Source organism: Clupea harengus, chromosome 4 (genome assembly GCF_900700415.2).
Source record: "Clupea harengus chromosome 4, Ch_v2.0.2, whole genome shotgun sequence".
Lineage (NCBI taxonomy): Eukaryota > Metazoa > Chordata > Actinopteri > Clupeiformes > Clupeidae > Clupea > Clupea harengus.
Genome location: NC_045155.1, coordinates 11,801,281 through 11,814,725, shown reverse-complemented (window position 1 = coordinate 11,814,725; position 13,445 = coordinate 11,801,281). Strand labels below are relative to the sequence as shown.

Sequence of the window (13,445 nt, the reverse complement as noted above, 5' to 3'; positions counted from 1 at the left end):
CAACATTCTTCCCTATTTCAAGGCCAATTCCCAGCGCCTTCCTGTTTTGTTTCTTCCGTAGCTTTTTTTGGATTGGATTGGATTCAATTTATTGTCATTGCACAGAGTACAGGTACAGAGGCAACAAAATGTAATGTGATGATTTGAGCTTCATTTGCATGGCCCTCAAACTTAATTATGCATAATTGTCATAGACAGATCCATTCGTTTTGTATGTTTGTCTGATGTTATCCAAGTTGCCAGATCGTCCATGAAACACAATCTACACACACTATCTACAAATTCAAACCACATGTCACCGCAACCTGGCAACCCTTAACCTGCTTCAAAGGGCGTATGAGCATCTGCTCTCTGATAAGTTTTGCACCAATGTTAGACTAGTGTTTCTGTGATGAATTGATGTTGATGTTTTTTTATTTAGATATTTGTCATGTGTTTATTTGATTTGGGTATTGATCAAAAAACTTTTGAAACCTAAATGTTGGAATACTTAGGCTACATCAAGATGCTGTGTAAAGTGTGTGCCCGAAGAGGAAGTACGAGCACGTAACGTTAGGCCTGTGTGCCAGACTTGGTTATGCAGAGCCTGTATTCCTTCATCTCTGTATGTGTGTGCAGAAGGTTTGTTCAGGCTCACCAATTCCACTAATCCCTCAGTAAATGTCGGGATTAAACACTTCTTGCAAGTTGCGATTTTAAGAGAGGGTGATGGTGAAGGAAAAGATAGATTATTGTGCAGGGAGTACAGATGAAAAAAAAGCCACAAAGAATAAGAGGCTTATGTGTGACTAAATGACCTCCACTGAGATACAACATCTTACAACAGTATCTTTACACTGACCGGTATTTATCATGCCCATTTGTTGTTCTTTAGGAGCTGCAGCGGCTACTGTCTTTAAAAAATATATACAGGTTGGACACAGCGGTGCACCCAGCTCAAGGCATTCAAGAGAATGCAAAACACTGAAAGAGGTTGAACAGGACCTGAATGTGCGTGTGCATTCCATATGCAAACTAGTCAAGGTAGGAGGAAGTTTGACTGACAGACAGGCATGATGATATGGACAATAATTAAGTGTAGACTCTTGTATGAGAGGACCATTTACAAGCCAAGTGTCAGCACCTGCCATCCATTGGTACAAGCTGAGGGGAAACTGTTCTTATAACAGTATTGCATGCTGTAAATAAAATATTGAAAAAAAGATAGTTAGAAACACATTAGTACGTCTACTGTACTGTAACATAGCATACACATTTAGGGTACAACAGGAATTGATCCAGTAATATATTTTCTGAAAAGAGCAGGACATATCAGTCAGATACAACACAAGTTGAACTTGGAAGAATCACAAAAAAAGCATGATGATTATGCATGGGAGATTAGGAATTGCCATTGAACAAACAGTGTGTTGCTGTGATACAGTCATGCATGTGGAGCGTGGGCTTTCCAATTAGGGGCCACGTCACAGGAAGGGGTTTCCACATGGCTCCGTCTTTTGCATAACATCACAGTCCGACATTCAGGGGACAGGAGAACCAAACGTGTCCTTTATTTCACTCACATCCTGTTGTGAGGGGGGAGAAGCTGAAGAGTCATATTAATTGCTGCACGGGGGGTACAGGATGTATGGCACAGCAGCTGTACCGGGCTCTTCATATCTGCGGCACCCACTGGCAGGGTATCTTACACAGGAAGCAAGTGTTTCATGGTGGGTTTGGCAGTGGCTGAGCGAGGATCTCACAAGGGCAGAGAGGGCTCTTCCCTTTTCACGTTCATGTTGTACAGTATCACCCGCTCCCTAACACCCTTTCTTTAGAAAAAAAAAAAGTACCAAAAAAAAGCCAGTGTCAGTGGAAAATTCATTATTGCAAAAGGTGTTGTCGTCACACAACCAAAAAGAGGAAGCTTCCCCTCCCCTTCCCCTTACTCTAAGCCCCCCCCCCACCAACCCTCACTCTCTCTCTCTCTCTACCCCACACTGCTCTGATGGATTTAAAAATAGCTGATAACTGGAAGTACAGTAGCACTTTTGCCAGAAAGTGAAACTTTTATTTGAAACTTTGACTGTCCGCTGCGCAGAATAATGAACCCATGTAGAATGAAGGGGGACAAAAGACAAACAGAAAAATGGCAAAAATGGAAAGGAAATGCTGTGAAATGAAACGAAAGGGACTGACTGTCTTTTAGAAGGTCTTTTAGAAGGACCTTGCCACAGAAAAGCGACAGAAAGCAGATCCAGAGACTTTAAGAGAAAAACGTGAGGCGGAAGTGGTCATGTCTGGTATTATTTTACTCATCGCCCTCAGGACCAGGAAGGACAATGGCCACTCACTTCCTGTTTGGCCTGCTGAGACAAAAGGCTATAGGGTGCCAGGAAATCTGTGCAATATATCATTTGTCTAAAAGAGCAAACTATGTAGAGGTTTAGCTATTAGCTAGTCAACTAAAATACAAAAAAGTGGCTTGACCTATATACAGCTTATGATATTCTATCCAAAAGTAGTTTGACAGCTAGTGGCATTGAAGTTGACATTTTTTGAGATTTAGATCTTTGTTCTTTTGATGCCAAAGTTTTTGTCGGTGACTGACTCAACATTATCTGGAAAGCCTTCAGCATTATTCCCACGGTCTCAAAGTCTTCGGTCCTCCTGTCCTCGTTCAGTCTCATTGCACGCCAGTAGGGAGTGGACATCCTTGGTCTGTGTCACCTGGGCTTCTGTCCCTCAGCCTCCCACCAGTCCTTGTACGCTTCACCATAAGGCTGGTTGGCTGCAGAGCTGCACAGAGATACCAGACAGGACCTTATGATAAAGCCACCACAGAGATACCAGACAGCACCTTATGATAAAACAACCACAGACATACCAGACAGCACCTTATGATAAAACAACCATGGTCATGTCATATTCAGCACAAATTTAAAAAAAAAATACGAATTTGGTTAATGGCTGACTGCAAGGATGAATGAAGAAACTGATTCAATTCAATTTTATTTATATAGCGCCAAAATAATATAATTGTCTCAAGGCGCTTTACAGAGCCTGTGGCCCCTTAAAGCAAGCACAATGGCAACAGGGGCAAGAAAAAAAAACTGTTAATCAGGAAGAAACCTTAGGCAATTGTAATGAAACTGAAATAGAAGGGATGGGTGGGGTGTATTTTTGTATATGGTTACATTGATAAATAAGTGAATGAGCTAACATGAGATCTCATGAAAGTATTTGTCTCACACTCTTTCTCCTGTCTTATCCTTTTTCTCTGGTTTCTTTGTTGTTCTTCGTTTTGGGCCTCATCTTCATATTCTTCGTACTCCTTCTGCTGCGATGTCACCCAGATGTCACCGGAGTTCTGTCCAGAACGCCTTTTTTTCATGTTCTCCAAGACCACCACTGTCCCCCACCCCCCCAAGAGTAAGAAGGTGAGCCAAATAAGAGCACAGTGTGTGTGTGTATGTGTGTCTGTGTGTGTGTGTGAGAGCGAAAGACAGAGCGAGAGAGACAGAGAGAGAGAAAGAGAGAGAGAGAGAAAACATTATACAAAATGACAATTGAAGAGGTTATGAAGAGGATGTGTGAAAATGAAAAGGAGGATATTTATATCAACTATGTATGCTAGTGGCTGAACAAGCTAATTCTAGGCAAACAGACTATGATTCTGTGCATACAAAGGAAATCTTACCTGGACGGAGAGAGATGGTGAATGCAGGCACTTTTGGGTTCCCTGGGCTAGTTGTGAGGTCTATAGTTTTGTCATTCCTGCTTTGCTCTGCGGCCTGCACTCCCTCATCAGCGTCATCCTGTGTAGATAAGACACAATGCTGCAGATGAGAAACTACTAGTGGTAGCAATATTAACTGTAGTTTAAGTTGCTGTTAGCAATGTTAGCATTTTTTGCAAACTTCCCCAAGCCAGACACCTCTCTTGTCGTATTGCCTGTCTCTTCAAATGTTTCCTAATTAGTCAATTCTGCCAGCCGATGTAGACATTTTCATCACTGATTACAGCACTCGGGAGAGACCCAGATATTTTTCATGATAGCTGTTGGCCAGTGAGAGGTTTAGCTTAATTAATTTAAGGATGAGGTCTTTTTCCTTTTAACCGATATATTTTAAACTTTGCCTTTTAATGAACAGAGTTAGCCTGACGATGTCATACTCATAATTCTAGTCAGAATATGAGTCTGATACCGCTCCAATGGGCTGTGATTATGGGGCGTGTTTCAACCGAACCAGGAAAAAAATGCCTCTTCGCTCAATTGGATATATCTACAACCAATCAGAGCAACGTAGTATGACCATAATGTAGACCATGGGGCCAGCTCATACATTAAACTTTTACCGGATCCCGTAGGAAGGACGGCAAAAACATCTTTTCAATCGACAAATGCCTTGATTGTGTTTCTCTGTTCCTCTTTCAAAATGAATGTGCTGTCAATGTCTTCTAAAACAGACTCGAATCTCCACATTTCAGCTCTCCAACGGCAGCCATGTTTGTTGAAAACGAATTCACCCCAAAAGCTCTTTGGTGACGTGATTGATTACGTTACGGTTGATCATCTGTCCATCATCGTATAAAGCCCGCCCTGACAATTTGATTGGTCTATCTATCTCCTCACAGATTTTTGTGAGGAGATAGTTTCTCCCCAACGGAGCGACACCAGACCGAACTTCCCGACCTAAAATGCTGTGGGCGGGGCTAAGTTCGTCTGGCATCCAGGCTAGAACAGAGTCCCTTTTCCATACTAAACAGTGTTGTTTCTAACAAATTACATATGGAAAAGGTCTGTAAAAAACATATATGACTCACACTTGTCATGTACAATACATGATACTGTAAATCTGTGGTAAAGAGCTTGCGTATACATTTCATACTAAAATGGCATAATGCCTTTCAACATGCTAGGTAAGTCATATACAAAACATATTTTTTCTATGTTACTGTATATTTAAAGAAGAGCCAAAGTAGCAGGGTAGTAACATCTAAGGGTTGGCAGTTGCTTAGGAACACCCTTGCTTCTGAAGACTAGAAGGTTAAGTTTAATGTCATGTGTCATCATAACGGCCACAATTATTATATTCAATACATCTCAAGTGAATAATCTACAGCACAACAGTTTAGAAAACAAGTGGCAGCCTTTGTTCCCACAGCCTTTGGCCATGCAAATCGCCACTCAAATACACGCCTATTCCCCAACCCACAGAGGATATAGAAGACAAAAGATGGGGTGCCTACAATTGAATTTTACCTCAGGCCTCTGAGACAAAGTGTCTCCACTTTCATAAAGTTATGATTTCTGGCTCTTTCAACTCCCCCGAGCCTGTGAAAAATGCCTTAATGTTTCTCACCTGCCATGTAATCTTCAGTTCACTCTGAGAGCCAGAGGACTCCATCGATGATGAGGATGGCGCATGCGGTGATGACGAAGAGGAGGAGAAGGGTGAGTCCGCAGGAGTCGTTTTGACTGGAGCCTCAGGAGGGGTTTTGATAGCTTTGTCACGGCCTGACTCTGACAGGTCTAAAGGGGCGTCATTGTCCGTGCCCTCATGAGGCACTGTGTCTTCAGCGCCAGCAGCCTTCCAGCTCTGGCAGGCAGAGACTGCAGCTGAGGCTGAGGCTGAGGCTGAGGCTGAGGCTGAGGCTGAGGCTGAGGCTGAGGCCGCTGTGGACCTCACATGCTCTTCCAAATTTCGAACCCCATCAACCTGCTCTGCCAGGCTCTGCAGGGGGCCTCCACTAGCTTTCACTACAGGGCTTAGTTGAGCCCAGAGTTTCTGTGCTCTGCGAACCCTTTCCTGGGTGCTTTGGCAGTGTGTACTGGGGTTTATGGCTGGTGACGGCAACATGCTGGGGTTGTGGTGGATCACCGTGCCCCCTTCGGCTATGACGGACATGGTCACCCAGTCAGGGTTATCAGGCAGGAGCCAGGGGTGGGGAAAGTTGTGGGTCTTGATGGGTTGTGGTCGACACGGGATTGGAGCATGGACCTTTGAGGATCCCTGTTTTTCCTCCGGTGCAGCAGGAGAGGAGGAATAGGGGTTGTTCTTCAGTAACAGCATTGAGGCTGGGAAGAGGGGCGAGCTTTCTGACATCTCCATGCTTTTGGTTCTGAGAAGAAAAAGGGTGGGGGTGGGGGTGTCAAACTGAGTGTCTCTACGGACAGCACAAACACGGCACCATTAGGAAACAACACATGTGAAATGTGTGCACTTTAACGCGCCTCTCACCCGCTTGTTATAAACACTTATAAACTGAGTGAACATCGGCTGTGTTCTTTGAGTATGTGAGAGGTACACTTTGAATGCACTCTCTCTTATTTATGATGGCCGTAGCACAATGATGATTATAGTAAATCAAGGCCCAGTGTATATGTCCTGTATATGAACCAACGCGTGCTCTACTTTTCTGACCGTAGACGGGAAGAAGGCACGCAGTCTGCCAACAATCTATGCCTACTTTGAAGTGAAGTAGACTACCTTCTCCCTGGAGCCGGGGGGTCTCGTCCGATGTTCTGCACGGTCCTCCAGGCTGCCGTGAGGGGCGAAGGCTGAGAGAGAGGAGGGGTGTTGTGCTTGCTCAACTCCTGTGGTGAGCACAATTATAAGCAACCCCAGAGAGAATTTACTTAAAGTCTTCCTTTTTCACAATTAAACTGATATAGTGTGGAAAGCTGGTATATATGTTTCCATGGAAATGTTTCTGAAGACAGTGGCCATGTGAGACATTTTCAGATGAAAAAAAAAAACACAAATAGACTGAACTGAAATGTTGAGCCCTGATGACTGTGGTGAACGTATGATATTACTGAGTGCTTGTCATGCAAAATGGCAAGTTTCCAAATAACGTTACAGAGGCCTGTAACACTAGCATATCCGGACGCACCACACACTAGTGAGAACAAGCTGAGGAGAAGCTTGACAGCTAAAAGGAGAAGCTAAAAAACAGTGTTTTTAAAGCAATGGTAGTCGTAGCTCTGTGTGTATGGCACTCACAAAACCCTGCTGCTGGCTCACTCCATCCACAGGCCTGTTCTCTGTGTGAGAAGATTAAAAGACAGATGACATTGGTACATTAATGGCTGATGAGTTCATCTGTGGACAAACCTCCTAACTGACCATCCTATCAACCACTGGCATTTAATGTAAACATTAAAAATGCTCTCCTTGGGAACTGTCTGTACATATGTACTCTCCCTCCACCTTAGGGGTCTACAGTGCACTCACTGTGTAAGTGTTCACTGCTGTCAGCAGTTAATACCGTTAGTCATGTAGAGTCCACTGTGCCCTGTCTCAGAGGTTTGGACAGTGCCCCCTGCTGGTGAAGCAGTAGATTTCTGGGCAGGACTCAGCAGAGCCACTGGGGAGACTGCTGCAAGCAACGGTTTGACCTCTGGGGATGCGGTTTCAGTTGAGCAGCCATTGTGATTCCTGAAACAACAGTCAGCAGTCAGTAGCTGACTGACATATGGTAAACACATACACAGAAACACCACGCACTATTTGTGATTATGGCTCCTGTTGCTCTCTAAATAATACAAATAAACCACATGATTGTACATTGCACACGATGTATACAGAGACACCCAGTCCACAACTCCCCCTCACCCATTTGTCTCACACATCTCCATAAAAAAACGAAATCAAATATCTTAGTTGTTCACCAAAACTACAGCTGTCAATAGAGGCCATGCCTGAAAAGGTAGATACAGTACTCCTCAAACTTCAAATCTAATCAAACTTTATTTATATTCGGCGCATTTCATACCAGGAGGTAACACATGAACCTGGGGTTGAGACAGGCTCACCTCAGACTCTTTACTTCCTCGGACAGTCGCTTGTTGTCCCTTCTCAGTGTGGCCATCTCACTCGCTGCATGGAGCAGAGAAGAATCAGTGCCGTTAGTCACTGTTAGCTGAAGCTATGGCAGTACCTCATGTCTGACTGGCATGTGAGTGACAAGGGAGCTGACAGCTTCTTTTTAACACTGTAAACTCAGATGACATATGTAAGTATATATATTTAGAATACATGTTGTATACTGTATAATACCACTTTTACTTTTTCCATTAAAAAACAAGGTATGCATATCCTATGTAGAACGCATGTTCAACATAAAGTTACATACAGCTGCCCTATGAAGTAAAGTTTGTATGAAGTTCTTTTATTTATTTATCCATTATTTCTTTATCCATTCTTTCCTACATATGAGGAAAGACAGAGATGACATGAGAGGGGTAGACAGAGGAGAGAGACGCAACTTGGGATAAATGGGGTACATGTAGAAGAGTTAGTAGATCATGGGATATTGTAAATGGACATGGGTCAGAGATGGATGTCTGGGTGGCGAAAGGAAAAATGAAGTGGTTAGAGGAGTAGAAGTGGTTAGAGGAGTGATCCAGAGAGCTGGAAGGTGTATGAGTAAGTGTGTGTGTGCGTGTGTGTGTGCGTGTGTGTGTGTGTGTGTGTGTGTGTGTGTGTGTGTGTGTGTGTGTGTGTGTGTGTGTGTGTGTGTGTGTGTGTGTACAGTTGTGTCCATACTGTCGTTGCTGCTTCAGTATTTTTAGATTATTTTTTCAATGGTGTACTGAAGAGCAATTATAAGCATTTCATAAGTTTCAAAGGCTTTTATTGGCTAATACATCAAATTTATGCAAATAGTCCCTCCTTCATTACTTCTGCAACTCACTCTGGCATGCTGGATATTAGCTTCTGGGACAAATCCTGACCTCATTCTTGCCTTATTAGTTCTCGAACTTGATCACATCATTATCGCTTTTGTCTTGTGACATGGTGCTCCATCATGCTGGAAAATGCACGGATCATCAACAAATTGCTCCTGGATCGTTGGGAGAAGTGAGCTCATTCCCTTGGATGAGAAGCAACCCCACACATAGATGGTCTCAGGATGCTTCACTGTTGGCACGACACAGGACTCATGTTTAGCGTTCACCTTTTCTTCTCCGTGCGATCAATTTTCCAGATGTCTCATACAGTCGGAAGGTGGCTTCATCAGAGAAAATAACTTTGCACCAGTCCTCCGCTGTCCAATCCTTGTACTTCCTGCAGAATTTCAGTTTGTCCATGATGATTTTCTTGGAGAGAAGTGGCTTCTTTGCTGACAACATAAGACCGTTGTCCAAAAGTCTTCGCCTCACTGTGCGTGCAGATGCACTCTCACCCACCTGCTGCCAATATTGAGGCAGCTCTGCACTGGTGGTGACACGACCCCATAGCCGTCTCCTCAGCAGGATGCTGGACACTCTTGGACGTCCTGAAACCTTCACCACAGTTTAACCTCTCTCCTTGAAGCTCTTGATGATCCAGTAAACGGTTCTTTCAGGTCCAATATTCTTAGCAGCAATTTCCTTCCATGTGAGGCCATTTTTATGCAAAGCGATGATGGCTTCTTTGGAGGTAACCATTGCTAACACAATAAGACAATGATTTCAAGCTCTTCTTCCCTCCTTTTACAGCAATCAGTTTGCTCTTATAATCCAATCAGAATGATAGAGTGATTTCACCTGACTCGTACTCATTCACACTTTCCGCTGTGCTGATGATATGATTACGGAAATGATGATAGCTGGTCATTTTGTGCCAGGGCCAAAATACAGTGAAAATTGTGTTTTTGTGATAAAGTTATTTTTGTATGCCAATGAAGCTCATTGCAATTACTTAAAATGCATCTGATCACTCTGCACAATAATATAGAAACAATGTGAATCGCCACCACGTAAATTGAAGCAGCAAAGTTTGCGAAACACAAAATGTGTGTCTTTTAGCCATGGCTGTATGTGTGTGTGTGTGTGTGTGTGTGTGGTGGTGGTGAGGGGGTGGGGGGTGTTGGTTGGAAGTGACTGCTACCCATAGAGGTGAAGTGCTGGAGGCTCTGAAGCCGAGTCGCCTCATACTGCTGCTGCTTCCTCTTGGCCATATCCTGCGTCACGATGCAGCGGTCACACAGCCCTGCCCGCAACCTGGCAGACAGATCACACACACAAACACACGGATACAACACATCCATTTTTCTTGCAGAATTTCCCTCTTTAACAAGCATAGCAGAGACTTCACACCTAAATCATCTCCCTCACATACACCCCCCCCCCCCCCCCATGCACAAAAAAAGGCTCTAGTTTGCCGGCAAAAATGGCCAATTCTGCCCGGGCAGGTTATTTATCACCCGGCGACAAAAAAACGTTGTGTATTTTGGATATAGGTGTGGCGACATTCTTCAACATTTGAATGAGCCAATCGCAAACCATCAGTGCCCAAGTCGGATTTATCTATCTGCCAAAAAAGATCACATTCCTGTTGTTGGATGAGTGGCGCATTACATAAGGGATAATGTATAGTCTGCCGTTCAATATAGGAAAATAAATCCCGACAGGACAGACAGTCTTGTTTCATTCTCAAGGGATTTATTTTCCAATACTGACCAGCGGACTATACATTATCCCGCTTATTATACGGTTACTTGCCAAAATGATAAAAGATCCGTAGTATTTCTTTTAAATGATTTTGTTTTTGCCGTATTACTTGCTCACTTCAGGTTACACTGAATTTCTGTTACGAAAAGACTACTTACGGAATTATATGAAAGATGTGAATTAGAAGCACAAAACCAGGTGCCAATATCAGCGGTCATTCATTTTTTGCAGTGGTCAACATAAAGAAATATCAGACCTCCGAACGTTGGGTTAGCTCATTCAATTCAATGGAACTTTTTGTAACACTGTGAGGAGCCGTATAATAAGCCTACATATTTCTGTGTTAGCAAGGAAGCAGGAGCAAACCTGTGTGATGGGTTAATGCAACTAGTCTCGGATATCTTTGAAGTTAACATGCCTCCTGGTATTTAATTTTACAAAATACACAATGACATTTAGACTGTCGTGGAATCTAGCATTGCAACATGCTTTTTTCTTTTACAGGCTCCATATCACATAGGCTACCCTGGTTAATAAGTCAGTTCCAAAAGATGTGGGCGTGCATTTTAAAACAGGTCTGACAAGCTAATTGTTTGGAACAACAGAAGCACTTATTCATTGTAAAACTGTCCAGAACCCACAGTGATATCGCCATCTTCTTTTATTGCAATCTTGTCTAATACATTCAGTTTAAAGATATTGCTCGACAAAGTGATTGGCCGGCTTTAACCACACCATTAACTAATTAACTTTGGCCTGGCTCTGCCCACTTAGTCCCTTTGAGCACACCTTTACCACTTGTTGTTTGCTATTTGCAATTGTTTTGCCAGCAAACTAGGGCCCAGAGAGAAACAAAGAGAGGGAGGAACTTCCTACCTGTTTTCAAGCTGTTTGATGTTTTCAGTGAGAGATCGCTGCTGCTCTCGAAGGTGTTGGTTCCTGCTGAAGAGCTCCTCAATTCGTTTCGCATCACTGTGTAACAAAAATGAAAGTCATTAAGCTTTCCATAAGCAAGGGACTTCCTCGTGTTGAATGGAATGAATCACTGGAAGTTATTTTCTTAAACATTCATTTCACATGAAGACCTTACATGGATGATGTGTTACACTAACCTGTTCTTCTGATTTGTCAATCCAAATACTTTTTCCTGCCATCCTTTGAAAGTAAAAAAAAAAACAAAGACTTGAATTTCAAGCATGGCCAGTGTTTACTTAACCAAATTGTCAATTAAAAACAAGATCTGGTAGTCCTGCACAACAACAAAGGAAGAAAATTCTTATCACATAGAGTGAATATTATAGAGTGCATATATCATCTCACCTTCTACATCCTGCTCATAGACCTCCTTCAGTTTCTGCAGTACCTCCCCAAAACTATCCATAGCAATGATGGAGGTTTGACTGTCCACCTGAGAGAGGGAGAGATGTATTGTATATAATGACACAATTTTCAAATATAATAAGCTCATTTCAATTAAGCATCACATTTACAATCAGAATTGTCATACCTGATACTAACTAGTGTCCAGAGTTGAGATTACCATGACAACATTGAACATGAGCTTGCAGTGTTAGGCAAGAAAAGAAAGCTTTTGTATCCGACTATAAACTAACCAGACTGGTTTTCTCGGGTTGGCACAAAACACAAGAAATACATTTGATCTGACATTTCAATCTCAGGATCCCATGAATCTCCCATGAATTTTATAGTGGTGTGAACAACAAGGTTGGGCATAAAACAGATATCATTGAATTGTTCATGGTTGTTTTAAAGGCTTATATGGTCCGTTAAGACATGGGGATATCATCCTAAGAGATCACATACTTTGTCAGTCTTTTTGCATACATTGTGAATACAGACAGATACATAAGTATAGCTAACCTTTAAGTAGAGCGGTATGAAGGTTTCTGACAGTTCATGTCTGGCTCATGGGATAATATATAACTGATTTCCCCCCAAGCCATGCCTTAGGAACAGGTCGTTGCTACCTCCCTACCTTCCTTGCTTTTCTATCGGCATGTTGGGATATGCTTCAAACATTGCAAGAGGGAACCTGTTTAACAGTGTGAAGCTATTAACTTTCAATGACATGGACAAACACACACATGCACAAGCATTCAGTCACATTTTACTCCTGAAAAACACGGCTGCATTACCCCTACAATGAAGCATAAAGTATGTTTAAAAAAATACAGATACTGGCTGTACTTTTTTACATCTAAGGTCCTCAAGAACTTACGCTTGCTGCCTGTCACCATTTGAATGAGCTTGTCATATTTTACTCTGATTCGATCAGCCATACCTCGCTTTTTTAACATGTTGTTTCACATATTACCTTTTTGAAAAGCAGTTCCAAAAGTAGCAATACACCATATATGTTAATAACAATTTGGTTGCATTTGAAGGTGCTTAGATTGGGGTTAGGATTGAAAATCAATCAAGTGAGTGAGTGTAGAATGTGCTTTCTTCAGAGAAAGTTAAGAAATTGACATGACACCAAGGAAGACACAAAACAAAGGCAGCAAACCTAGCCACAGATCTATGACGTTTATACGATGTACTAGCAGATGCTCATCAGGAAGTGTATAGTCCAGAGACGTCATTTCCACTAGGGTACTGTATCCTTTGTCTGCTTTTTTTCACACAAGTACATATGCCATTTCTTCAATTGCAAATATTTGGCAGAATAGAGGTTAGCAATACACCTAGCCTCTAGAGGTCAGGTAGGAAAGGGTGGATGTTGAATTGCTGCATGGTGTGAGCCCTACAAAGGGAAGATGGCTTCAGCTACAGCCTGTGTGGATGAGCTGTGGACTCAAGTCACCCCTTATGGCGAATTGAAGCTTTCTGAACCAACGAAGCTTCCAACACCACTGTATCGAAAAAAAGGTTCATTACATGAAGCTTTTCAAATCAGAGCTTGATGGGGACCTCTGTTGGTCAAGGTTAGGGAAAGCGCTGTGTCAAAAAAATGTTTCACAACCGACACACAATGTCAACTTTTGACAACCGTTGTGACTTT

The 13,445-nt window shown here is 42.6% G+C and overlaps 1 protein-coding gene across 1 annotated transcript; it reads right to left on the bottom strand.

The window, feature by feature from the left end:
- Nucleotides 1-1,177: 1,177 nt before the first annotated feature.
- On the bottom strand, nucleotides 1,178-10,047 carry rbbp8l (retinoblastoma binding protein 8-like). Its single transcript, XM_031565529.2, has 9 exons — nucleotides 9,861-10,047; nucleotides 7,802-7,865; nucleotides 7,255-7,424; nucleotides 6,990-7,030; nucleotides 6,474-6,580; nucleotides 5,346-6,105; nucleotides 3,680-3,797; nucleotides 3,232-3,390; nucleotides 1,178-2,778 (listed from the first exon to the last, which is right to left on the bottom strand). The coding sequence occupies exons 1-9, from the start codon at nucleotides 10,018-10,020 to the stop codon at nucleotides 2,666-2,668; spliced, it is 1,692 nt and encodes a 563-aa protein (XP_031421389.2). The 5' UTR covers nucleotides 10,021-10,047; the 3' UTR covers nucleotides 1,178-2,665.
- Between the last annotated feature and the right edge of the window lie 3,398 nt (nucleotides 10,048-13,445).